Genomic DNA, 27,865 nt, shown 5'->3' with positions numbered 1-27,865 from the left:
TAGGCGTTGCATCTAGTTTGACGCCGGACCCAGACCTAGCTTGACGCTGGATCTAGACCCAGCTTGAGCTAGACCCAGCGTGGCGTTGGACCTATCTTGACGCCAAACCTAGTTATAGTAGCTTGGCGTTGGAGGAAGATTAGCGCTGGATCAACATCGGGGTGGACCTAGCTTGGTGCCAGACCTGGAGCTAGCTTGGCACTGGTCGTAGCTTAATACTGGACCGAGCTTGTTGATGTACCTAGACCTTGGTAAGCGTTGCATCTAGCTTGACGTCGGACCTAAACGCAGCTTGACACTGGATCTAGTTAGACCCAGCTTTTGCTGGAGCTAGCATGGCGTTGGACCTAGCGTGGCGTTGGACATAGCGTGGCGTTGGACCTAGCGTGGCGTTGGACCTAGCTTGACACTAGACCCACCTTAGCCCCGTTCCTCAGCAGCACGCGCACTAGGTCGGTCTGGTGCGCGCGCGCCGCGAGGTGCAGCGGCGTCTCCCCGCGCGCCGTGGCCGCGTCGGCCGCCGCGCCCGCGCCAACTAATACCAGCGCCACGTTCATGCAGCCCATGGACGCTGGAAGCTACTACCTTGGAGCTAGACCTAGCTTCGTCCTAAACCTAACTTGACGCCAAACCTAGTCATAGTAGCTTAGCGTTGGAACAAGAGCAGCGCTGGATCAGCATCCGGCTGGACCTACCTTGGAGCTAGACCTAGTTTGATCCTAAACCTAGCAGCTGCCACGTGCAGCTTGCAGGGATCTAGCTTCTTGCTCCAGCCCATGAAGGCCACGTGCAGCGTGCAAGGATCTAGCCTATCCCTGGACCTAGGTCTAGGTCCTGAACCTAACTTGGTTTGAGAAGTAACTAAGTAGCTTGGCGCCGGTTGTAGCTTGGCGATGGACCTAGCTTGCTGGAACTAATAAAGCGCTAGCTTGCTGAAACTAGCATGGCGCTAGCTTGCTAAAACTAGCATGGCGCTAGCTAGCTAGAACTAGCATGGCGCTGGCTTGCTAGAACTAGCATGGCGCTGGCTTGCTAGAACTAGCATGGCGCTAGCTTGCTAGAACTAGCATGGCGCTAGCTTGCTAGAACTAGCATGGCGCTAGCTTGCTAGAACTAGCATGGCGTTGGACCTAGCTTGAGCTGTTCTTATCTCTAGCTTACCTTAGCCCCGTTTCTTAGTAACACCCGCACTAGGTCGGTCTGGTGCGCGCGCGCCGCGAGGTGCAGCGGCGTCTCCCCGCGCGCCGTGGCCGCGTCGGCCGCCGCGCCCGCGCCAACTAATACCAGCGCCACGTTCATGCAACCCATGAATGCTGCTACGTGGAGCGGTGTTAAGCCTGATTCCGTGGTCGCTGATTTGCCTGGAGAATTAAATAGTGTAAATAGTTATTTTACTTAGAGACCCCAATCTTGCAAAGACCTTCCAGAAATCTTAGCTTATTTTGCATAGAAGTTATCTCGTCTCAATAATCTCCCACAGAAATCTTGCCACGAATGCAGAAATTACTTGTCGTGGTTTACTGAAAAGGTGCAAGAAACACAAGACTAATAAGAGCCAAAGCTCTTGCTTAAACGGACAGCTCTTGATAAGCTTGTCGAAGCCCGCTTTGAAAGTTCTAGGAGTATTATGCCCATTTTCACCATCAATCCTTAATTCTTAAGTGACCCCTGTGCCGGTATGCGCCGGTATGCACATACGAAACAACGTGCCATGTTGGGGGACCGTATGAATGATACAACAGTTGGTATTAGTCTCTGCTATATGTCTGTTTATTAACGCGAACTGCGTGACTATTTATACGATATATATTAAAGGTAAATGACGTCACAGCATCAGCACTATACGTGATAAATTTGCTGACACAACGTGATCAAGATAAGATATGAAGAGATTAAGTATTGTGCATACCGGCACAACCCCTATGCAAACAAAATTCCTGTCATGTGTTACCATAGGGGTCACTTAAAAATTAGGGATTAATGGTGAAAACGGGCATTAGTAGTAGGTATAAACATATGTTTCGTACCGAAATATATTTATTAGTTTCTTAATTTTAGTTTTTAAGATAAAACAACACAAACTGGAAGGAATTTGCTCTTTTCTTAATTGCATTTTTTAATCACAAACTGGCAACATTCTTTCCAATCCTATGGAGCGAGGCTCGCGATTGCGATTGCGACGCCCCCCAGTGACGCAAGAGTTTTGAGTTCGGAAGGACGCCCGTGCGCAACAGCGGTGTGTTCTTTAATTCGGCAACCACATAAGCGTTTGTCAATTTCCAAAATCAAGTGAATCTAATGAGTGCGGGATCCAGCCCCTATGGAACTATGGTCTTTCTCATCAATATGTGCTAATACTTCACAAGCAAACTGCATTTCGGAGATACGCCGGGCCCGGTTGAGCACGCGGCTGGCACTGTGGAAAAGAGGTTTGTTCGCCGTTTGTTTTTGAAAATTTAGTATAGCTAACATATTATTTGTTGGTCCTACGACCCGAATTTTCATTTTCCTTCCAATTGTGTAGTTTTATCGTAATTTTAGCGTACATACGTACCACATTTTTCATTCCACGTGCGACCATCTTTGTAACGCAAAATGGCGCAATCGAAAGTGGAAAATGATTCCAAGACCTCATTAGATTCCAATAGCGAGAGTAGTAGTTCATGTGTTCAGGATATTTTCGAGCGAGATTTAATTTTAGACGATTTAAAGAGAACATTACAGTTTGCAACTACAGATATTCAAAAATTCATTTCACGTACCAAAGATTTGTCAGCTCTTCAAAGAAAGTTTAGCAAATTGCAAACTAAAGTCGAAAAGTCTCTCATTAAATCTAAATCATTCAATAAAGAGGAACAAATCAAAATTAGGAACGACTTCGACGATTCATATTATGCAATTGTCACTCAAGTAGATAAATTAAAACAATGTCAGGAGCAAAGCAGACGAATGAGTCGTCCCTTTGCTAATTCAGAATTTTCTAGTAATGCTAAATTACCTACTTTGCCTTTGCCCAGTTTCTCTGGCGAAAGCACAGAATGGAATTCATATTTCGATTTGTTTTGTTCTCTCGTTCACCACAATACTGCCTACACGGATGCGGAAAAGTTTAGGTATTTGCTTCTTACGTTAAAAAATGAACCATTCAACCTTATAAAGTCCATTCCAATCACTGATGCTAATTATTTCGTAGCAATACAAATATTAACTTCACGTTATGAAAACAAAAGAATCATAGCTTCGAATCATCTTGATAAAATACTCAACATTCCATCTTGTAACGTAAAATCAACGAGTGATTTACGTAACTTATTAAATACATTCCAAGAAAACATTAAACCTCTTGAAGTAATGAAGTTTCCCACCAGTGAATGGAGTTTCGTTTTGTTACACATTTTACTACGTAAAATTCCCGCATCTGTTCGTAAGCAATTCGAGTTATCATTGTGTTCACCTTCAGACATTCCAGAGGTCAACACATTCATTTCATTTTTAGAGCGTGAACTTGTCGCTGAGGAGTTTTCTAACGATAATTTCGGGCAGTCGAGTAAAATTATTAACAATAAAGGCGGTAGATTTAGCTCACAGTCTAGCTCGCGAGCGGCGCCCCCTAGCGGCAATATGGCCGCCGGTCATCGACAAGCCTTCGCGGCGAACTTCGCGCCGCAATCCTCTGACGTGTCAGGCAATACTCAGCCTAATCGGCATAGCGATAAGGCACATTGTTCGTTATGTGATGCTCAACATACGTTGACGAAATGTTCTAAGTTTTTGAATCTTTCAATAAAAGATCGATTTTCTTTTATTAAAAACAAAAGTGTTTGTTACAATTGTTTACATCTCGGCCATAACGTGAGCCAATGTAAATCCAATTTTTCGTGTAGGAATTGTCAGAAGCGCCATCACACATTAATTCATTTTGACAATAATGTAAACAAAGCGTTCGATCCGAGTAGCGGTACTAATCAGTCCGTCCCGCTCCCGATCACGGCGGAGTGTAATAATGTTGTCTCTGTTTCTACGACTGATGCCCAGCTAACTTTAACGTCAACTCGAGATAAGGAAAACGATTCTATTGTGCGTACGAGTACGGTGTTATTGTCTACGGCACTTGTCGATGTTTATATTGATGATCACAAGTTATCAACCGTGCGCTGTTTAATTGATACGGGCAGCCAGGCTACTTTCATTTCGGAAGCGTGTGCACAACGTTTAGGTATTTCACGTAGACGTGTGAACGTTCCGCAAGTTTATGGAATAAATAATAACAAACCGGTTTATCCTAAGGGAGTGGCTTCTTTCTTCATTGCGCCTAGAAATCAATCGCAACCTTCGATTCATGTTGATGCATTGATTTTGCCCAAATTAATTACAACACAAATGCCTACTTGTCAATTACCTTATACAGGGTGGTCTCATATTCAAAACTTAACTTTAGCTGATCCGAGTTTTCATACACCACAACCAGTGGAAATGCTTTTAGGTGCTGACATTATTCCGCAAATTTTATTACATAACACAATCACGGGTCTACCAGGTTCACCAATTGCTATGAATAGTATTTTTGGTTATTTATTGTTGGGTAAACTCGATTTGAATTCATCGACTGAGGTTTCTCTTCCGGTCCAGGTGTGTCACAGCTCTGTTAACGACGACTTTGACCTCCAGCGATTTTGGGAATTAGAAACAATTTCTGAACAAAAGTCTCTCACTCCTGATGAACTTTTGTGTCAATCTTTTTTTGATAACACGCATACGCGTAATGAGTGTGGGCGATACGTGGTCGCTCTTCCCTTCAAACCTGACGCACCGCCCCTCGGCGAGTCGCGGGATATTGCTATTTCTAGATTTCGTAAATTAGAGTACAAACTCGAGCGCAATTCGCAGCTCAAACATGATTATCACGCGTGCCTCCAGGAGTACTTAGAGCTCGGCCACATGGAGCCCGTCGATAGTCCAGCAGCTGCAGGTGGTAACTATTATATACCGCACCACGCCGTGGTCAAAGAATCTAGTGAAACCACCAAAACCAGAGTAGTTTACGACGCAAGCTCTAAGACTACAAACGGTTTTTCTCTAAACGACAATTTGTTAATTGGTCCAAAGCTTCATTTAGATATTGTTGATGTGTTATTAAAATTTCGCATTCATTTAATTGCTTTCACAGCTGATATCAAACAAATGTATCGTAACATTATGATTCGTGAATCGGATAGGGATTTTCAGCGTATAGTGTGGCGCACCTCGCCCGAGGAGCCCCTACGCGATTATAGACTTTGCACTGTGACCTTTGGAGTTAGCTCATCGCCCTATCTTGCTCTTCGCACCATTCAGCAGCTCGCTCATGACGAGGCCGCACGCTTCCCGCGCGCATCGCAGGTCCTCATGCGCGACGTATTTGTAGACGATGTCGTATCGGGTGAAAGTGATGAGTCACGGGCTCTCGCCCTACAACAAGAGTTGATAGGTATTTGTCAATCCGCAGGTTTTGAGTTGCACAAGTGGCATAGTAATTCTCCCGCCTTACTTCTCGGTTCTCAGCCGACAGTTTCTCATGGTGAGCGGTGCGAAAGTGTGCCCTTCGCACACATGGAGAATGACTCATCCACTAAGGTCCTAGGTATGCAGTGGGACCCTAACTTAGATACTTTTGGTTTCAGTGTGAAAAGTTACTCCGAAAAATGTACAAAGAGGTCCATTCTTTCAGAAATTGCACGTATTTACGACCCTCTCGGTCTTTTATCTCCAGTGACTTTATTTGCAAAACATTTAATTCAATTATTGTGGATTTCTTCTGTGGACTGGGACGAAACCCCACCACAAGACATAGTCGATTCGTGGGCTAGCTTTACAAGTCAGCTTCCACTGTTATCTAAAATTAGCTTTCCGCGTCATGTTTTCCCTCAAAATTGTAAATTACAGCTTCACGGCTTTTCAGACGCCTCCGAAAAGGCATACGCAGCATGTGTTTATCTCCGCGCGCAGCGCGAGGATGGTAGTGTGTGCGTGTCCTTATTGTTAGCGAAGACACGCGTCGCGCCTACGCGTCGCGTATCTATTCCCCGTCTCGAACTGATGGGAGGTGTTTTGTTATCACAACTTATTAAAAAGGTGTTACAAAATTATAGTGATAAAATACAAAGTGATCAAATTTATACTTGGTCGGATTCAAGTATTGTTTTAGCATGGTTGCGTTCACCGCCCCATGAATGGAAAACATTTGTTTCAAACCGTACTACGGAGATATTGAATATTGTCCCCGCGGATTGTTGGCGGCACGTCCCGTCGGCCGACAACCCCGCGGACGCTGCTTCGCGCGGCATGTTACCCGCTGCTTTCTTGCACCATGAGATGTGGTTTCATGGGCCTCGCTGGTTGAGCGAGGATGAAAGTATGTGGCCTGTTCCAAAGCCTGTTCTTCCTACTGATGAAGAAAAGCGTAATGTTGTGTTGTGTTCGAGTTCTTCTACTCCAAACGAGGACGTAGAAATTATTTCACGTTTTTCTTCACTCGGTAGACTTGTTCGTGTTACGGCTTTGATATTTCGTTTCTATCACAAGTGTAGAAAGGTCAATATTTCTAGTTCAAAACACATTACTGTATCAGAGTATAATTTCGCTTTGAATCGACTTATACGAGTTGTTCAACATTCAGTTTTCAATGATGATATTTTGAAGATTTGTAATGGGCAATCACCATCAAATCAATTAAAACGTCTTAATCCTTTTATAGATTCAAACAAGTTGCTTCGCGTTGGCGGTAGAATTCATAAATCGCTTTTATCTTTTGAGTCAAAACATCAATTGATTTTACCTAAAAAACATCCTTTAACTTATTTACTAATTGACTTTATTCACGTTTCAAACTTGCACAGTGGGGCTCAAAGCACCCAATATACACTTTTACAAAAGTATTGGATATTATCAAGTCGTGACGTCATCCGCCAACGCATTCATCGATGCGTCCGTTGTGTTCGTACGCGCCCCGCGCACACGCAGCCGTCAATGGGTTTGTTGCCCGTAGCTCGCTTGCGACCGGCCAGACCATTCATAAAAACTTCGGTAGATTTCGCAGGTCCATTTTACGTTCGGGCAAATAAGGTTCGTAACGCTAAAATAGTTAAATGTTATGTAGCAGTTTTCGTATGTATGAGCGTTAAGGCTATACATTTAGAGATTGTTTCGGAGCTTTCCACAGAAGCGTTTTTAGCTACACTTAGGCGTTTTGTTTCGCGACGCGGTTTGTGTACCGATATTTATTCAGACTGTGGAAAGAATTTCGTGGGATGCGATAGGTATCTTACGGAATTGTATAGTTTCTTGCGTAATGACGTAGTACAAACTACGCTCAATTCAAAGGTTCTTGGTCAAGGCATCACTTGGCATTTTCAACCCCCATACGCTAGTCATTTTGGTGGACTATTCGAAGCGGGTGTTAAAAGCTTTAAGCATCATTTTCATCGTGTGGTCGGCACACGAACTTTGACATATGACGAGATGCATACGCTCTTATGTCAAATAGAGGCGATTCTCAATTCGCGCCCACTTTGTGTTTTAAGTGCAGACTCAAGGGATCCTCTCCCTTTGACTCCATCACATTTTTTAATAGGTGAGCCCTTAACGTCAATTCCTGACATTTCTTTAGTGGATGAGAATCCTAGCCGCTTAGTAAGATGGCGTCTCATCCAACAGTCCACTCAACATTTTTGGAAGAGATGGAGTCTTGAGTATTTACATCATATTCAACAAGCAACCAAGTGGTTTAGTAATCGCGGTGCCCCGATACGTGAGGGCATGATTGTGGTGTTACGCGAAGACAACGTTCCTCCCTTGCAGTGGAGACTTGCGCGTGTTCACGCCTTACACCCAGGTCCTGACGGGATCTGTCGGGTCGTTACTTTACAAATTGGACAGTCGTTCTTCAAACGAGCTGTAGTTAAGATTTGTCCTCTTCCTGTTGAGTAGGGAGTAGGTACGTTTTGCATCTAAGTTAAGCTAGAGTAGTTTTAGGTTTATAGTTAGGTTTCACTCTACAAATAGCTTAGATACTTGTAAGTTTCTTATCATAGGTTTTGTCTTGTTAAAAGATACTCGGTACTTTTAAGGTGAGCGGTATGTTTCGTACCGAAATATATTTATTAGTTTCTTAATTTTAGTTTTTAAGATAAAACAACACAAACTGGAAGGAATTTGCTCTTTTCTTAATTGCATTTTTTAATCACAAACTGGCAACATTCTTTCCAATCCTATGGAGCGAGGCTCGCGATTGCGATTGCGACGCCCCCCAGTGACGCAAGAGTTTTGAGTTCGGAAGGACGCCCGTGCGCAACAGCGGTGTGTTCTTTAATTCGGCAACCACATAAGCGTTTGTCAATTTCCAAAATCAAGTGAATCTAATGAGTGCGGGATCCAGCCCCTATGGAACTATGGTCTTTCTCATCAATATGTGCTAATACTTCACAAGCAAACTGCATTTCGGAGATACGCCGGGCCCGGTTGAGCACGCGGCTGGCACTGTGGAAAAGAGGTTTGTTCGCCGTTTGTTTTTGAAAATTTAGTATAGCTAACAACATAAGCCGTAAGTAGACGTCGCGGCGTCGTTTTTTTAGTTACCATGTATTTTAAAGAGCTTAACTACGGTCATTTTATAAAATAAAATTGTACAGATTCAGATCTCTTATTTCAGCATATACATAGGTATATAAAAGGGTTTTAAATAATTAAGCTGTTCAGTTACATTTCAATTACAGGTCGTAAGTAAGTAGGTACTCACTAGCTCCATATTTGAGCAGAAGCTCGACGACTTTCAGCCGGTTCTTCTTGCAGGCGATGTGAAGTGGCGTGAAGCCGTTTAGTGCTCGCGCGTTCGCGTCTGCGTTTCGGTCTAGAAGAAGCTTTGCAACCTGAAAATTTCGAGCATTTACTTATTTTTCCAACTTAGGGGTTTCTATAAAACTTATCTTAGGTACCAGTCTCTCAAACAAAACGCTATAGGGTTGGATTGGGAGGCAGTTCGCCAATCGCCAAAATTATGCTCTTTGTCATTTATAGAGTTCACTACATATGTAGATGAACTGCGAGATATAACGCAGTAAGATAGTCGACAGACTCGACAGTGACGTCATAAATGGGAGCACCTTTTGTGAGCCATCATGCCACAATCAACTTTGTGATTCGAAATAGAGTTCACTTTACCTTGACGTGTCCACAATGTGCCACGACGTGCAACGCTGTGAGGTAATCAACGGTGACGTCATCGATGGGGGCGCCCTCTGTGAGAAGTACCTTGGCCGTCTCCACTTATACACCAAGCTATAATCATCTTTACACCATACAAAATAGAGTTAACTTTACCTTGACGTGTCCACAATGTGCCGCGACGTGCAACGCTGTGAGGTAGTCAAAGGTGACGTCATCGATGGGGGCGCCCTCTGTGAGCAGTACCTTGGCCGTCTCCACTTATTCGTCAAGCCATAATTATCTTTGCACCATACAAAATAGAGTTCACTTTACCTTGACGTGTCCACAATGTGCCGCGACGTGCAACGCTGTGAGGTAGTCAACGGTGACGTCATCGATGGGGGCGCCCTCTGTGAGAAGTACCTTGGCCGTCTCCACTTATTTGCCAAGCCACAATCATCTTTACACCATACAAAATAGAGTTCACTTTACCTTGACGTGTCCACAATGTGCCGCGACGTGCCACGCTGTGAGGTAGTCAACAGTGACGTCATCGATGGGGGCGCCCTCTGTGAGCAGCACCTTGGCCGTCTCCACTTATACACCAAGCCATAATCATCTTTACACCATACAAAATAGAGTTCACTTTACCTTGACGTGTCCACAATGTGCCGCGACGTGCAACGCTGTGACGTAGTCAACGGTGACGTCATCGATGGGGGCGCTCTCTATGAGCAGCACCTTGGCCGTCTCCACTTATTCACCAAGCCATAATCATCTTTACACCATACAAAATAGAGTTCACTTTACCTTGACGTGTCCACAATGGGCCGCGACGTGCAACGCTGTGAGGTAGTCGACAGTGACGTCATCGATGGGGGCGCCCTCTGTGAGAAGTACCTTGGCCGTCTCCACGTGTTCGCCTTGAACGGACATGTGGAGAGGGGTAAGGCCGTTCTGGAAAAGATGAAAGGAAAGGGGTTTACTCGCATGATAGCAAAACAAAGAGAGGAATGTAAAAATCTTTCGTCCGTCGACGTCCACTGCTTAACTCCCCCAATGCTTTCCTTGTTGCCCGGTTGGTAGCGGCCTGCGTCCAGCACCTTCCTGCTACCTTTATGATGTCGTTGGTCCACTTTGTGGGTGGCCGTCCCACGCTGCGTTTTCCGGTACGCGGCCTCCACTCCAAAACCTTGCTGCCCCATCGGCCGTCAGTTCTGCGTGCTATGTGCCCTGCCCTGCTAAGTGTTCCTTTACGAGATCGAATCAGAAATGAGAAGATCCGTAAACGAACTAAAGTCGCTGTCGCTGACATAGCCCGACGGATTAGCAAGCTGAAGTGGCAATGGGCAGGGCACATAGTACGCAGAATTTTAGTTAGATAGGTACAATCATAACTTTAGAACTCGTAAGGATTTAAAGCGCTTTGACATACCTACCACTGCTTCGGGACAGTATTCTGATACTACGCCTCTCCGCTTTGCACAAATCAAGCAATCTTAAATCCACTTATGGCTGGAACCTATCTAGTCAACAAATTTTTAAAGGAATGTGAGAAAACTTCTAGTATTACGATAGAAGAAAGTAGGTACCTTTGTTTTGCTAGTGATGGGGGCCCCATGCTGTAGGAGGCGGGACACCACGTTGCTGTGTCCCGACCGCGCCGCGCAGTGCAGGGGCGTGAGTCCGTCCCGCGTCACTGCCGCTATGTTGGCGCCTGGGGACAAATTGGTTAATATAGTTTAGGGTTAAGTCTTGAATACATAGAATAGGAAACACAGATATTTGAAGTATTTTGACCATGTTCTTGATTAGAATTCCGCGTACACATACTTACATACATAGTACATTAAATTACACACATTTTTGACGATGAAACCATCCAATGAAGGTTGAGTAGTCCTATGGGGATACCTGAATGTTTTGGAATCCACCAGACCCTTAATCAGAAGAATATAGGAGGAGGTTGAAATACAATATCGACTTTCCTCTAGCGTAAGTAAAGAAGCGGTCATTTGAGTGATTGTCAAGATGTGAGCAAGCTTCTCGGAAACAACCCGCTTGCGTCTCAAGAACGACTTGAAACTACGCTCACTGTTGTGAGCGGGTATCTAAAGAACCTTGTGAGCGGGCGTCCTAAGAACCTTGTGAGCGGGCGTCTCAAGATCTTTATCAGCTTGTCTCCATCTCCACCCACCGTTCTCCACGAGCAGGTCGGCCATGGCCAGCTGCCCCCACTTGCTGGCCACGTGCAGCGGCGTGATGTTGTGCTTGGCGGCGCGGCCCGGGTCGGCGCCGGCCGCCAGCAGCGCCCGCGCCACGCCCACTACGCCGGACTGATGGGACGCGAGTGTGATTTAATAGCGACTGCTCTAGCAGCTACTACTAAGACAATACAATACTCTAGTTTCCATGAAGTCTAGTATCTAAAGAACCTTGTGAGCGGGCGTCGTAAGAACCATGTGAGCGGGCGTCCAAAGAACGCGTGAGCGGGCGTTTAAAGAACGCGTGAGCGGGCGTCCTAATAACCTTGTAAGCGGGCGTCCAAAGAACGCGTGAGCGGGCGTCCTAAGAACCTTGTGAGCGGGCGTCCTAAGAACCTTGTGAGCGGGCGTCCAAAGAACGCGTGTGCGGGCGTCCAAAGAACGCATGAGCGGGCGTTTGAAGAACGTGAGAGGGCGTTCAAAGAACAGTGCGTGCAGGCGTCTCAAGAACAATGTTGCTCAAGATCTTTATCAGCTCGTCCCCATCTCCACGCACCGTTCTCCACGAGCAGGTCGGCCATGGCCAGCTGCCCCCACTTGCTGGCCACGTGCAGCGGCGTGATGTTGTGCTTGGCGGCGCGGCCCGGGTCGGCGCCGGCCGCCAGCAGCGCCCGCGCTACGCCCACGTTGCCGGACTGATGTCACGCGAGTGGGATTCAATGGCGACTGCTCTAACAGCTAAATTACTAAGACAATACAGAGCTCTTAGTTCCCATTGAGGATATTACCTAAAGGATATTGTGAGCGAGCGTCTAAAGAACGCGTGAGTGGGCTTCCAAAGAACGCGTGAACGGGCGTCCTAAGAAACTTGTGAGCGGGCGTCTGAAGAACCTTGTGAACAGGCGTCCTTAGAACCTCGTGAGACGGCGTCCTAAGAATCTTGTGAAAGGGCGTCCTAAAAACCTTGTGAGCGGGCGTTTCAAGAAATTTCGGAGCGAGCGTCTAAAGAACGTGAGCGGGCGTCCAAAGTATGCGTGAGCGGGCGTCCAAAGAATGCGTGAGCGGGAGTCCAAAGAACGCGTGAGCGGGCGTCCAAAGACCGCGTGAGCGGGCGTCCAAAAAACGCGTGAGCGGGCGTCCTAAGAACGCGTGAGCGGGCATCCAAAGGACGCGTGAGCGGGCGTCCTAAGAACCTTGTGAGCGGGCGTTTTTAGAAAGTTCGGAGCGAGCGTCTAAAGAACGTCAGCGGGCGTTTTTAGCGCGCGAAGCAGATGAACTTGAGCGGCGCGTCTTAAAAACATTATCAGCTCGTCTCCATCTCCACCCACCGTTCTCCACGAGCAGGTCGGCCATGGCCACCTGCCCCCACTTGCTGGCCACGTGCAGCGGCGTGATGTTGTGCTTGGCGGCGCGGCCCGGGTCGGCGCCGGCCGCCAGCAGCGCCCGCGCCACACCCACGTCGCCGGACTGATGGGACGCGAGTGGGATTCAATGGCGACTGCTCTAGCAGCTAAGTTACTAAGACAATAAATCATAGCTCTAGTTCCCATTGAGGCTAGTATCTAAAGAATATTATAAGCAGCCTTAAGAGCCCAGTGAGCGAGTGTCTAAAGAGCGTTGTGAGCGGGCGTCCTAAGAACCTTGTGAGCGGGCGTCCTAGGAACCTTGTGAGCGGGCGTCCAAAGAACGCGTGAGCGGGCGTCCTAAGAACCTTGTGAAGGGGCGTCCTAAGAACCTAGTGAGCGGGCGTTTTCCGAACGTTGTGAGAGGACGTCCTAAAAACCTTGTGAGCGGGCGTCTAAAGAATCTTGTGAGCGGGCGTCCAAAGAACGCGTGAGCGGGCGTCTAAAGAACGCGTGAGCGGGAGTCCAAAGAACGCGTGAGCGGGCGTTTTAAGAAAGTTCAGAGCGAGCGTTTTAAGAACGATGTGAGCGGACGTCTTGAGAACCTTGTGAGCGGGCGTTCTAAGAAACTTGTGAGCGAGTGTCCTAAGAACCTTGTGAGCGGGCGTCCAAAGAACGCGTGAGCGGGCGTCTCAAGAACGTTACGCCCGTCTCAAGTTCTTTATCAGCTCGTCTCCATCTCCACCCACCGTTCTCCACGAGCAGGTCGGCCATGGCCAGCTGCCCCCACTTGCTGGCCACGTGCAGCGGCGTGATGTTGTGCTTGGCGGCGCGGCCCGGGTCGGCGCCGGCCGCCAGCAGCGCCCGCGCCACGCCCACTACGCCGGACTGATGGGACGCGAGTGTGATTCAATGGCGACTGCTCTAACAGCTAAGTTACTAAGACAATACAGAGCTCTAATTCCCATTGAGGCTAGTATCTAAAGGACCTTGTGAGCGGGCGTCCTAAGAAGCTTGTGAGCGGGCGTCCTAAGAACCTTGTGAGCGAGCGTCCTAAGAACCTTGTGAGCGGGCGTTCAAAGAACGCGTGAGCGGGAGTCCAAAGAACGCGTGAGCGGGCGTCCTAAGAACAATGTTGCTCAAAATCTTTATCAGCTCTTGTCCCCATCTCCACCCACCGTTCTCCACGAGCAGGTCGGCCATGGCCAGCTGCCCCCACTTGCTGGCCACGTGCAGCGGCGTGATGTTGTGCTTGGCGGCGCGGCCCGGGTCGGCGCCGGCCGCCAGCAGCGCCCGCGCCACGCCCACTACGCCGGACTGATGGGACGCGAGTGTGATTCGATGGCTACTGCTCTAGCAGCTAAGTTACTAAGACAATACAGAGCTCACATTGAGGCTAGTATCTAAAGAATATTGTGAGCGAGCGTCTAAAGTAAGTGGTGAGCGGGAGTCCTAAGAACCTTGTGAGTGGGAGTCCAAAGAACGCATGAGCGGGCGTCCAAAGAACGCGTGAGCGGGCGTCCAAAGAACGCGTGAGCGGGCGTCCTAAGAACCTTGTGAAGGGGCGTCCTAAGAACCTTGTGAGCGGGCGTTTTCCGAACGTTGTGAGAGGATGTCCTAAAAACCTTGTGAGCGGGCGTCTAAAGAATCTTGTGAGCGGGCGTCCAAAGAACGCGTGAGCGGGCGTCTAAAGAACGCGTGAGCGGGAGTCCAAAGAACGCGTGAGCGGGCGTTTTAAGAAAGTTCAGAGCGAGCGTTTTAAGAACGATGTGAGCGAGCGTCTTTAGCGCGCGCAAACCAACCACGCGTCTCAAGATCTTTATCAGCGCGTCTCATCTCCACCCACCGTTCTCCACGAGCAGGTCGGCCATGGCCAGCTGCCCCCACTTGCTGGCCACGTGCAGCGGCGTGATGTTGTGCTTGGCGGCGCGGCCCGGGTCGGCGCCGGCCGCCAGCAGCGCCCGCGCCACGCCCACTGCGCCGGACTGATGTCACGCGAGTGTGATTCAATAGCCACTGCTCTGAGTGAAGTTACTAAGACAATATTGAGCTCTTTTTCCCATTGAGGGTAGTATCTAAAGAACGTTGTTAGTGGGCGTTTTAAGAGCAATGTGAGCGGGCGTCCTAAGAACCTTGTGAGCGGGCGTCCTAAGAACCTTGTGAGCGGGCGTCCAAAGAACGCGTGAGCGGGAGTCCAGAGAACGCGTGAGCGGGCGTCCAAAGAACGCGTGAGCGGGCGTCCTAAGTACCTTGTGAGCGGGCGTCCAAAGAACGCGTGAGCGGGCGTCCAAAGAACGCGTGAGCGGGCGTCCTAAGAAAGTTCAGAGCAAGCGTTTTAAGAACGATGTGAGCGGGCGTCTTTAGCGCGCGCAGTGGAAGAACTTCAGCGCGTCTCAAGATCTTTATCAGCTTGTCTCCATCTCCACCCACCGTTCTCCACGAGCAGGTCGGCCATGGCCAGCTGCCCCCACTTGCTGGCCACGTGCAGCGGCGTGATGTTGTGCTTGGCGGCGCGGCCCGGGTCGGCGCCGGCCGCTAGCAGCGCCCGCGCCACGCCAACGTCGCCGGACTGATGTCACGCGAGTGTGATTCGATGGCTACTGCTCTAGCAGCTAAGTTACTAAGACAATACAGAGCTCACATTGAGGCTAGTATCTAAAGAATATTGTGAGCGAGCGTCTAAAGTAAGTGGTGAGCGGGAGTCCTAAGAACCTTGTGAGTGGGAGTCCAAAGAACGCATGAGCGGGCGTCCAAAGAACGCGTGAGCGGGCGTCCAAAGAACGCGTGAGCGGGCGTCCTAAGAACCTTGTGAAGGGGCGTCCTAAGAACCTTGTGAGCGGGCGTTTTCCGAACGTTGTGAGAGGATGTCCTAAAAACCTTGTGAGCGGGCGTCTAAAGAATCTTGTGAGCGGGCGTCCAAAGAACGCGTGAGCGGGCGTCTAAAGAACGCGTGAGCGGGAGTCCAAAGAACGCGTGAGCGGGCGTTTTAAGAAAGTTCAGAGCGAGCGTTTTAAGAACGATGTGAGCGAGCGTCTTTAGCGCGCGCAAACCAACCACGCGTCTCAAGATCTTTATCAGCGCGTCTCATCTCCACCCACCGTTCTCCACGAGCAGGTCGGCCATGGCCAGCTGCCCCCACTTGCTGGCCACGTGCAGCGGCGTGATGTTGTGCTTGGCGGCGCGGCCCGGGTCGGCGCCGGCCGCCAGCAGCGCCCGCGCCACGCCCACTGCGCCGGACTGATGTCACGCGAGTGTGATTCAATAGCCACTGCTCTGAGTGAAGTTACTAAGACAATATTGAGCTCTTTTTCCCATTGAGGGTAGTATCTAAAGAACGTTGTTAGTGGGCGTTTTAAGAGCAATGTGAGCGGGCGTCCTAAGAACCTTGTGAGCGGGCGTCCTAAGAACCTTGTGAGCGGGCGTCCAAAGAACGCGTGAGCGGGAGTCCAGAGAACGCGTGAGCGGGCGTCCAAAGAACGCGTGAGCGGGCGTCCTAAGTACCTTGTGAGCGGGCGTCCAAAGAACGCGTGAGCGGGCGTCCAAAGAACGCGTGAGCGGGCGTCCTAAGAAAGTTCAGAGCAAGCGTTTTAAGAACGATGTGAGCGGGCGTCTTTAGCGCGCGCAGTGGAAGAACTTCAGCGCGTCTCAAGATCTTTATCAGCTTGTCTCCATCTCCACCCACCGTTCTCCACGAGCAGGTCGGCCATGGCCAGCTGCCCCCACTTGCTGGCCACGTGCAGCGGCGTGATGTTGTGCTTGGCGGCGCGGCCCGGGTCGGCGCCGGCCGCTAGCAGCGCCCGCGCCACGCCAACGTCGCCGGACTGATGTCACGCGAGTGTGATTCGATGGCTACTGCTCTAGCAGCTAAGTTACTAAGACAATACAGAGCTCTTAGTTCCCATTGAGGATATTACCTAAAGGATGTTGTGAGCGAGCGTCCTAATGTGAATGGGCCGTCCTAATGTGAATGGGAACGTCCGTGAATGGGCGTCCAAAGAACCGCGTGAGCGGGCGTCCTAAGAACCTTGTGAGCGGGCGTCCAAAGAACGCGTGAGCGGGCGTCCTAAGAACCTTCTGAGCGGGCGTCTCAAGATCTTTATCAGCTCTTGTCTCATCTCCACCCACCGTTCTCCACGAGCAGGTCGGCCATGGCCAGCTGCCCCCACTTGCTGGCCACGTGCAGCGGCGTGATGTTGTGCTTGGCGGCGCGGCCCGGGTCGGCGCCGGCCGCCAGCAGCGCCCGCGCCACGCCCACTACGCCGGACTGATGGGACGCGAGTGTGATTTAATGGCGACCGCTCTAGCAGCTAAGTTACTAAGACAATATAGAGCTCTAGTTCCCATTTAGGCTAGTATCTAAAGAATATTGTAAGCGAGTGTCTAGAGAACGTTCACCACGTGGTGAGCGGGCGTCCTAAGAACCTTGTGAGCGGGCGTCTAAAGAACGCGTGAGCGGGCGTCCAAAAAACGCGTGAGCGGGAGTCCAAAGAACGCGTGAGTGGGCATCCAAAGAACGCGTGAAAGGGCGTCCTAAGAACCTTGTGAGTGGGCGTCCAAAGAACGCGTGAACGGGTGTCCAAAGAACGCGTGAGCGGGCATGAGCGGGTGTCCAAGTAACGCGTGAGCGGGCGTCCAAAGAACGCGTGAGCGGGCGTCCTAAGAACCTTGTGTGCGGGCGTTTCAAGAAAGTTCGGAGCGAGCGTCTAAAGAACGTAAGCGGGCGTCTCAAAAACGTTGCGCGCATCTCAAGATCTTTATCAGCTCGTCCCCATCTCCACCCACCGTTCTCCACGAGCAGGTCGGCCATGGCCAGCTGCCCCCACTTGCTGGCCACGTGCAGCGGCGTGATGTTGTGCTTGGCGGCGCGGCCCGGGTCGGCGCCGGCCGCCAGCAGCGCCCGCGCCACGCCCACGTTGCCGTAATGAGCCGCTATGTGGAGGGGAGTGAAGCCCGACTTGGAGCAGGCGTCTGGGTTGTGTTCGTTCTGAAAGAGGAATAAATAAGAGGTTTATTTAATACGTATTTAAAAGTGAATTAATCGACAAAAGATCATTTGTGTTTTCCAAAGCAAAATGGCTTCTTCAAGATAAGACTAGTGGGCAGGTATGTCAATTTCATCACACCAATGTAGATGCAGCCTAGGTTTGCACATACTGTATGTAGAGATCACTGCTATCACCCTTGCATATTAGATTGCATACCCATCTTTTGTTTCATAAAAAGTGACACATTTGCTCAGGCGGTATCGTTCGATTTTCACAACTACTGATCCTGCGCTGCCCGCATCCCGGCGCTTCCCTATACTGAGCAGAAGCCCCGCCTACATTATGTATTCCGATCTGTGATCGCTAAGGGATTCTCCCTTGGTTCTTTTGTACTAATGGACAGTACTTCTACGAGTTATGTGCCTCATTCGATATTTAATAGTAAGCCCACATTAGAAATTACATCTATACCAGGCCTGTTCATCTCCGCGAGTTTACATCGAAAACAAAACACGCACGATGGCCCACCTACAGGATACTATTCGACAAGGCCTCACATACGAGCGAACATTGACTCATGCACGCGTATTCTTGTGAATGATGGAAGAAAATAAAGAAAATGGTGTACTAAATATTGTGCAGTTAACTGCCTAAATAATAATAAAAACACAGAATGTACTTTTTAAGTTTCCTCAAGACACTGAGAGGTAAATAAGTAGTTAATATTATTCATGATAATTCATGCTAAATCATGTATTTCCTCCGCCATTTTCCGCAGTTTGGCACCTCACGTCACATCATTTTACCGATGTCAGCCCTATAGCTTCGGCGCAGTACCGATCACTGACGTTTGTCAACAAAATGGTGCTTGACTCTTGAGACAGGCTAAATTACACCATATTGTTAATGACATTGAGCATACATTTTTTTAAATACCTTAGCGAAGTAAAACTTCTGTACGTAGTACTTATTATTATTCTGTGTCTATACTTACTTCTAGCAGCAGCGTGGCGGCCTTGACGTCGTTTTTCTTGGCAGCGATGTGGAGCGCCGGGAGCCGCACCTTGCCGCGGGTGTCTGACTCCAATAACTCGGCCACCACTCGGTCGTGGCCTTGCTGCATGGCCACTGCTAGCGGTGTGAATCCATCCTGGAGACGAAACAAAAATAATTTAAGTTATTATGTAAGTAATATCTTCTGAGCTCCTTATAGTATTTAGGTAAAAAGCGTTGTTTATCGCGAACAATCAATTAATGCTGGTCTTCTTCCCTTTCCACAAAAGATAACAAAAAAGAAAAACTTTACTCGTAGAGACACCTACCTAACCTAACCGTGAGTGGTTGAGAACAATAATCTTTCTTTCAACTAAAACAAGTCCACAACTGGACAAAGCCTCCGCAGATTATGCGCAGCCCGTATCCAAGCACTTCCCAAGAACATGTGAAACTAAATAAAAGCGTGTAAAAATTGGTATCCAAATGTCGGATTCTCACTTCCATGGCGAAGGTCTAGCTAGCCCCCGATGCCAGCAGAATATTTTCACAGCCTATGCTGCCTGCATCTAGGTGCTTTCCGCAGGAGCAAGTTCAACAAATAATCACTTCTGTAGCGAGGGACAGATGTTGCCTGCATTTAGACGCTTTCCACACAAGCCAGATCTCAAATTAATAAATAGTCAGAGTATCTAAATGTTACATTCTCACCTCTGTGGCGAGGGTCTGGCTAGCCCCCGCTGCTAACAGCATCTTGACACAGCCCGCGTGGTTCTCCTGCGCTGCCATGTATAGAGGAGTGAACCCGGCGGCTGACTGCGCGTCGGCCTTCGCTCCCGCCCCCAGTAGCGCCTTCGCCACTGATTCTTGCCCCGCGAGACATGCTATGTGGAGTGCTGTGTTGCCTGCAAAAGATTTGGTTACTTATCAACGTTATGGACAATAATATGGTCGCAAATATTTGAGGCAAATCATAGGAATGAAGAGGATCGGTTACGCGTTAAGTAGGTACTAGTCCGAGCCTATACGTCATTGAAGCTTAACCATGGGGACTGTTCAAGTCACTCAATAGTGACCTACTCAATAGTAGGTTATAAGTATTCCATGACGCAGAGAAGGTGACATTATATCCTCAGTCCTCACTTGTTTTTCTTATTCTTCACACAACACTTCACAAAATTAGGTACCACAGGTAGTTGTAGCTGTTTTAAGTTTACCATGAGATTCGGACAATTTGCAAATCAGAGAAAGAACTAGGTACAGAATATTATGTTACCTTTTTTTGTGGCGGCGTCGACGGTGGCGCCTCTTTTTAGCAGCTCCTCTACGACCGATATGTGGCCGTCTTTAGCGGCGAGGTGCAATGCGTTGAGTCCGTTCTGAAAAACGATAATAATTTTATGAGTTTAAAAAATACAAAAAGTTTATGAGAGATTGTTTTATTCCAACTATCATACAACATCCTAATAACCTAGAATCAAATTAAGCTAGTTAATCTGGCGACTAGGTAATCTACACTACATAAACACGCATATTTATTCTTAGTTCTAACTAAACCACTATTAGACTCGCCCTAAATGTTCCAATTGTAAACATATAGTGAAAGTGTAGAAAATATAGGTAGCAGTTTTATAACAGAAGTAAAGCAGCCCATGATTGCCGTTATTATAACGGGCCGCGCTTTGTCCCGGCTTTTCATGGAACTCAGTCGTTAATACAGCTATATTTATTGCTGTAGTACTGGTCATAGTCGTACAGTAGCTGTGAGAAATAGCATTGAAGCAACGACAGAGTAGGAAACTCCTAGTCACCATTCTATATCTGAATTAAGAACATTTTTGGGCGACAATATCACAATGGTCACTGTTAGGAGCATTTAAGTTTACTTGGAGGGGTTACTGGCCTAGTAACTACGCAAGTAAGGGGTACTACCCGTAGTACTAGTAAAATTTGAAATTGGCATACCTCATCTCACCAAATCACCTATCTTAATAAGAACGTTTTTCTAAGTAGCAATTATGTAGTTTTAAAATGGTTGCATAAACCCCCTCGTTATTGGACTATCCCCGATCCCGATTGATATTTTTCAAACTCATTTTGCTGAGATCATAGTCGTACAAGGTACACAGCTTAGGTTACTACCCGTTCGCGCTAAGTTTGCCGGTCCCCTCTCCCAACCGCGATTAAACGCAATTAATGTGTCTTATTTTACGCAAATAGACAATTTTTACCTATATTAATAAATAATAAATATTTTAAATATAGTTTGTTAAAGTTATAGACCCTTCCCTTCGAGTGACTTCATATCGCCAGCGGCAAACTTAAAGCGAACGGATAGTACCCCTCGGATATTAACTACTTGATGTGGAAGCACAAGGACAATAAAGCTTTATTCACAACCATTCAAACCAATAGCCCATACCTAAAGTTCATCAGGAAATAATCTCGGGAACAATGTGCCTATAATGTGCCTAGAAATTGCACGGGAGTCGCTGTTAAGGTTCCGTATTTGAAGGGTCCCTAAGACCCATACCTATGTTATCTGTCCCTTTGTTACACAACCGCATAAATAAAAAAAATGCAGTCTATCTCAAGAAAATCGAGCTTAAACTGTGGTGTACCATTAAAAACTCAAAAATTGAATGGCAGGTAACATTTAGCAGTTTTTATATTAAAAACTAGCTGACCCGGCGAACTTTGTTCCGCCTTAATGGCAATAAATAAGCAGACTTTTTTTTTAATTTCGAACGGGATAAAAAGTATTCTATGTCCTTCTCCTGGCTCTAAACTACCTCCCTGACAATTTTCAGCTAAATCGGTTCAGCCGTTCTTGAGTTATAAGTGATGTAACTAACACGACTTTCTTTTATATATATAGAGGTAGGTACGGATCCTGTCATATTCAAGTAGAACTCGCACTTGACTGGTTTTTAATTAAAATACCAATCTCAGCGTGTACATGCGAAGTATGCCCAATAGTTCTACAATCAATTACCTGACCTAGCTCGGTACCTATATGAAGCATTTTCATTCAATACATGCCAAGCCAAATGGATTGATGCATGTGTTATATCATGAATTGATTTTGTCATCAGAGGGCCTAGACCTCACACTCAGCCCTCAGAGCGGAATCTCTTTGGCGCTAGGATTTACCTAGGTAGGTATATTGTTTTTGTTTTGTTTAACCTATGGTAACCTAAGATGGTAACTAAATGAAAAAGTACGAGTAACTCTGTCAGTTTGTCTGATAACGCCTCAATCAAGGGGCATAGTTATAAAGATAGATTTGGATCTGCTACTTTTTTGTTGTAAATATTATTTGAAACAAAATTTATTGATGTATGAAACACTAAATCTGTCTTATTAGTTAAAAATTAAGCATAATAAAGAATAAATACTCGTAGTTCACTAGTTAGTTAATTTATATTGTTGACTACTTGTAACATAAGTAATTGTCATTTTTGTAAGAGCTCTTACACGATATTAATTAAACAAATGCATTACATAATTAATATTTATACTACATGACAGTACCTAGTACTTAATACTAGGTAGCGCCAGTGTTAATATCGCACCTGTAACTTGATATCTTCTGCCATCCGGAACGTCCAAGGCCGACCACACTTGCAATACGCGATACTGATATTGCATAGCGAAATTAATATGTCTATTATTGATATTAATAGAATACCTACTGCGTTCAATATTTCAATGGAAGGAGAAAAAACGCCGTGACTAAACACCGCGGAAATAATTGAAATTGAAACTGCGTTCAATCAAATTGTAATAAACATCATCATTTATAAGTAGGTATTATTTATCTTCGCAGTAATTATTACACTCGCATATACCTACTTATTACATTTCCAAAAGGTATAGTAAATAATTATATCTTATTTTAGATGTAAATTGAATGCATATTCGCAATAAAGTCGAGCAACCGAACTCAGAATTATTATTCTTGTTTTCGTATGGGTTGCAAATTGCATGTTTCAGAAATTGAACCAAAGCATCTTTCAGAGCTTTTAGTTGTCTTTAGGTCTTCTTCACTTCCAGAAATTACTTGAGCTCAATGTGTTTATTCTTAATTTGTATTGGCTATTGGACAACTTGTAAATTATCTACCTACCTACCTACATAAAATTTGTTAATTTTTTATTGAAGTGACTGTAATGTTTTTAATGAGAAATAAATGTTCTTTAAACCTACATAGATACCTTAACAAAATACTCGTACATCCCTACTAAAAACGTTTTCTAGGTAATAAAACTTCCCACAGTCAATCTAAAAGCTTTGGAACTGTTTATGAGTGTCAGTGGCGATAAAAAATGTCCATTGGGGGCGCCACTGCGCAGTTATGGCTGACCATTGTGGGGTAATAGGTATAGTGGCGCGTGCCGATAGCCACGGTCTATTTAGCCATCCATACTTCTACAATAATACTTTAATATGAAACAAAGTTATTACTTACAAACGATCGTGAAGAACGGCTATACTGATTTTAATGATCTCTGATTTGTGGGATTCGTCTCTGCTCCAAATAGCAGAATACGTAGTAAAATATCAAAAAAAAACACGGGGAAAACCTGAGGAAAATCAGTTACTACATAAATAAAAAGTCTTATTTGATGAAAAGCCAAACGCGAATAATCAATGCGAACGTCTGCTTAACTTGACCTTTTTTTTTCACGACTACAACAAACCACCAACCAAACCAAACCATTGAATTCTAAGTTAGGTGTCATAAATCATTTACCGCCACCTGAATTTCTCATGAGACTCGTGAGAATCGGACTTTGCCAAGTCTAAATATCGGTTCTGAAACTACCATCAACTAAACTAAAGACTTTATCAAAATTAATTAAATAAAGGTTTTTTATTTAATTAATTTTGATAAATAAAAGTTTCTTAAAAACCAAGTTCTTTTTTGCTTCAAATATTAATAGACTTTCTTTCCGCAGCACAGCGTTTTCTTTCTGGTTTTCTAGCTAATTACGCTGGGAGTCCGCAATTGGGTCGCACTTTCCTCGAACCCCCGCAGACCAGCTGAATGAGTACTAAGAAATATTAATGTGTTTCAGTCTTAGCTAAATGGACCCCAGATAAGGCCAGGCCCTTAATAGGCGCAATTAATAATAACAACAAATAGGCATTCATTTTTCTAAGGAAATCTTCGATTAATTAACGAAGGAAATAAATTGCGATGGTGAACTAGTGTTGCGACAGAATCTTACTTTCATAGGTTTCTTTACTTATCGTCTCACAGTACCTATAAATAAGTTACGTAAATAAATAAATACCTACTACATTATCTTACCAATTATTGGCAAACTATTTATTTATTAACATTCATAGGAAATCTAATGGTTCTTGATTTTTTTAAATGTCAGTTTGTTGTGTCGAATTTTTAATAGGTAAGCCTATTATGTCAATGAATAACCAAAAATGAAAACAAATTGCTTTGTGAAGACGACATCACATCATTGGAAACACTATAACCTCTTATGTTGTAATAATAAGTACGATTTTTCAACAAAATTATTTAATCTAAAGTGCTGTCCATTACGTTTGGACATTTCACCGTGACACAAAAAGTAAACAATGTAGTGTAGTAACGAGCGCGAGCGCAGCAAAAATGGCGTCAGTTTCCTGACAGCCCGCGACACCTGTCAGGATGCGCTCATTGTGGGGCATTATCTGATGATGCGCGAGCGCATGGACCGGCCATGACGGTGATCTCCCTCCGGCGATGGAAATAACTTTTATAAGTGTTATCTAATCAAATATCCATACTGATTTTATTAAAATTGCGAGAGAAACGCCGCCTGCAACTTTTTAACACACCCTGGGAAGAAGATTTGATAATTTTAATCCCTTAACTCATCCCTTAATGGGCGATAAGGGGGTGAGGGGTAAAACTTGTATGGGGAATCAGTTTTCATGATTCTAACTGCCGCGTGCAATTTCATATCAATTAATTATTGTAACTTTGGAATTATTCAGTTGCAAATCCTATCTAGAATAATAAGTACTTGATAGATTTTCGGATTTCACTTTATCGATGTTAATCGTTTCACTATCGTTAAAGAAACAATAAGTTAATTTGTCCACTTTAACTCCATACCATCCATAATTCATAGGCAGAACTCGTTGATGTCTTTTTAATACATTTTGTTTCCTGAACACAATTGCCATTTCGTTACTTTGAATTTACGTGTGTAAGATAGATATTTATTACATTTCAGCACTTGTAATCAGGTGCCTCATCGACTGGGGAACAAAACCGCACCCGCACTCCATGTTCAAGCCATCCAAGAATCCCCACCTGGCCAGATTGTCCTTACTACGGCCAACCTGCGTCCGAAGTCTATTTAAAGACTTCCAGGTAAGCCAGGGGAGCTCATGTCCAGGTGGAGGACTCTCAGACATAGGGACAAAAGGGCAGGGGAGATCAGCTCTCTCGCGCCATAACCTGCATCTCTCTTTTGACCGATCATCATGAAGGAGAGGGGACACACTTTTTACGAAATTGCTTCGGCTTTTTAGCCTTTGAGGCACAGGGTCGTAATTGAAAAGTGGGTGCCCTGAGTGCCCAAGCAACTGCACTCAGGAGGATTTGATGAGTGCTACTGACAACGCCACTCTTGTGGCGGAGTTTTGGGCTGACACTGTGTAGGTTTGTTGTCGACACGAAAAGAAGAAGAAGCACTTGTAATATATTTGTCTCAAAGCGCTGGTTCGTTTGTAGAGGGTTAATTTTAACGTACTTTTCTCGAGTACCGTTGATGAAGTTGGATTAGTTTTATTTCATTATAGCTTTTGCCCGCGGTAACAAACATCCAGACAACCTAACTTTCGCATTTATAATACTTCTTAGTAGGATTCTTTGCAGTGTACGTCCTGGCTATACTTAATCTCATAGCAATTCTTTTCTGCGCAGATTTCGCTAAAGTAACTTGTCACTCATATGGAACACTGCTATAGATGTTTCTCTTATAAATAAATACAAATAGATATCTACTATAACTTTAGGTTAGTAAAATTCTCTCTGAATTGCGCACATTCGATGCGCAATACCGCAACGTTTCTCCCCCGTGGTTTAAAATAAGGTAAGAGGTACGACTCATTGGAGACTTGACCAACCTACTTCTTTTGTTTTAGAACGGACTCGCTTTGACTGACTGTGAACTATATAAAACTATTGATCTATTGAAATAATAGGTAAGTAGGGTGAGAATTTTATTACTTCGACCTCTATCACAACAATTCCGTTATAAGAAACAGTCGCCATGATCAGACTAAACATTTAATTTAATGCTAAAGCTTGATGAGTTGTCTGTATAATAATAAGTTGAAATAATAATAAACATTTTCTTTCCCTCACTCCTATGGCCGAGACGCGTGTTCCAGCCAGAACTTAAAAGTCTTTCTCGGCTTAATTCTATGTCCTATTTCCAAGTTGGATGCACATAGGAGTTTTTACGCTTTATGTTATTCAGTTGATTTCATGTTTCGGAAGGCAGGTTAAGATGGTCAATGCCAGATGCCTCGGCGGCTAATGCATGAAGTTTTCGTATATTTCGTAGAAGAATAAGGTTATTTGCTGAGAATTCGCAAAAGCCTGAAAGTGAAAGGAAAAAATTTGGTATCAATTCAGTCCTCTTATAATTTTTATTTATCATTCCATGTCTGAAATTCCAATTAAGTCAGCTGGACTTGTAATTGCAGTGTCACGCTCATTAATATCGTATCAACGTTAATTAATTTGTCGGGACACGTAGTTTGACACAATCCTCGTTAAAATGGATTGATTCGGAAACAAATTGTATATGACGAATTTGTTGTTTTTAATTCTTTACTTAATAGTTTTATATTCGCAATTAATTAATGGTTTTAACTCTCAAACCATTTACCTAGCCAAATTATGAGACAACTACGATTAAATACATAAATATAGGTATTATACCCGTCCATGCTTCGGGTCTTGAATCAGAATATCACTGTTCCGGAGATTAGGTATCTACTCGTATATTCCTAAACTAAGCTCAGGATGTTATCTACTTTGTAGCCTTCCTATCTCCCAGAGCGTAATTCCTTAAAATTGTGAGACCTGGTCAGAGCAAGCCTCGTGGCTGGGTGAGTATTGTATCATATCGTAGCGTGTTGTATTGTACTGTATCGTTTTGTATCGTACTGTATCGTATTATATCGTACTGTATGGTGTTGCATCGTCGTACTGTATCGCATTGTATCGTACTGTATCGTATGACTCACCGAGTTGCATGTGTTGATGTCCTTGACGGCGCCGGAGTCGAGCAGGTCGACGACGGTGTCGAGCTCACATTGTATCGTATCGTACTGTATCGTGTGACTCACCGAGTTGCATGTGTTGATGTCCTTGACGGCGCCGGAGTCGAGCAGGTCGACGACGGTGTCGAGCTCACATTGTATCGTATCGTACTGTATCGTGTGACTCACCGAGTTGCATGTGTTGATGTCCTTGACGGCGCCGGAGTCGAGCAGGTCGACGACGGTGTCGAGCTCACATTGTATCGTATCGTACTGTATCGTGTGACTCACCGAGTTGCATGTGTTGATGTCCTTGACGGCGCCGGAGTCGAGCAGATCGACGACGGTGTCGAGCTCACATTGTATCGTATGGTATCGTACTGTATCGTGTGACTCACCGAGTTGCATGTGTTGATGTCCTTGACGGCGCCGGAGTCGAGCAGGTCGACGACGGTGTCGAGCTCACATTGTATCGTATCGTATCGTATCGTATCGTACTGTATCGTGTGACTCACCGAGTTGCATGTGTTGATGTCCTTGACGGCGCCGGAGTCGAGCAGGTCGACGACGGTGTCGAGCTCACATTGTATCGTATCGTATCGTATCGTATCGTACTGTATCGTGTGACTCACCGAGTTGCATGTGTTGATGTCCTTGACGGCGCCGGAGTCGAGCAGGTCGACGACGGTGTCCAGCTGACCGGCGCGCGCTGCCCGCAGGAACGCTGTGTTGGGGTCTATCTGCCGGCAACGAGGACAAATGTCAGTATTGTACCCATACTCATTTATTTATTTATTTAAAATCTTTATTGCACACAAAAATTGCATACTCTACAATCTACAACAGTTAACCATAATAACCATAAAAGTAT

At 45.8% G+C, this 27,865-nt stretch overlaps 2 protein-coding genes across 2 annotated transcripts in view; both read right to left on the bottom strand.

The window, feature by feature from the left end:
• Positions 1–11,642, bottom strand: part of LOC135084091 (ankyrin-3-like) — a 55,794-nt gene extending 44,152 nt beyond the window's left edge. The window contains exons 1-6 of the mRNA XM_063978835.1: positions 11,616–11,642; positions 11,378–11,516; positions 10,773–10,897; positions 9,991–10,137; positions 8,774–8,903; positions 1,162–1,361 (exon numbers count right to left, since the gene is read on the bottom strand). Coding sequence (XP_063834905.1) covers positions 1,162–1,361; positions 8,774–8,903; positions 9,991–10,137; positions 10,773–10,897; positions 11,378–11,516; positions 11,616–11,642 — 768 coding nt within the window. The remainder of the gene's footprint in view (positions 1–1,161; positions 1,362–8,773; positions 8,904–9,990; positions 10,138–10,772; positions 10,898–11,377; positions 11,517–11,615) is intronic.
• Positions 11,643–11,887: 245 nt separating this feature from the next.
• LOC135084090 (ankyrin-1-like) lies at positions 11,888–27,402 on the bottom strand. The gene is made up of 15 exons (XM_063978834.1): positions 26,980–27,402; positions 19,982–20,084; positions 19,417–19,610; positions 18,707–18,862; positions 17,466–17,711; positions 16,863–16,991; positions 16,410–16,548; positions 16,112–16,290; positions 15,836–15,964; positions 15,158–15,296; positions 14,574–14,702; positions 13,859–14,034; positions 13,433–13,615; positions 12,684–12,851; positions 11,888–12,079 (listed from the first exon to the last, which is right to left on the bottom strand). Exons 1-15 carry the CDS (start codon positions 27,400–27,402, stop codon positions 11,888–11,890), a joined length of 2,685 nt encoding a protein of 894 aa, XP_063834904.1.
• Between the last annotated feature and the right edge of the window lie 463 nt (positions 27,403–27,865).

This window comes from Ostrinia nubilalis, chromosome 25, assembly GCF_963855985.1.
Source record: "Ostrinia nubilalis chromosome 25, ilOstNubi1.1, whole genome shotgun sequence".
Classification (NCBI taxonomy): domain Eukaryota; kingdom Metazoa; phylum Arthropoda; class Insecta; order Lepidoptera; family Crambidae; genus Ostrinia; species Ostrinia nubilalis.
This window is presented reverse-complemented; position numbering and strand designations above follow the sequence as displayed.

Bases quoted from the DNA above. Each gene is read 5' to 3' on its own strand.
- LOC135084090 (XM_063978834.1), bottom strand. From the start codon at position 27,402: ATGCAACTCGGTGAGTCACACGATACAGTACGATACCATACGATACAA. The intron at 18,863-19,416 runs GTGAGAATGTAA...TTTCGTCTCCAG, and splicing joins GCCAGACCCTCGCCACAGAG to GATGGATTCACACCGCTAGC. The intron at 12,852-13,432 runs GTAACGTTCTTG...GCGTCCCATCAG, and splicing joins ATAAAGAACTTGAGACGGGC to TCCGGCGACGTGGGTGTGGC.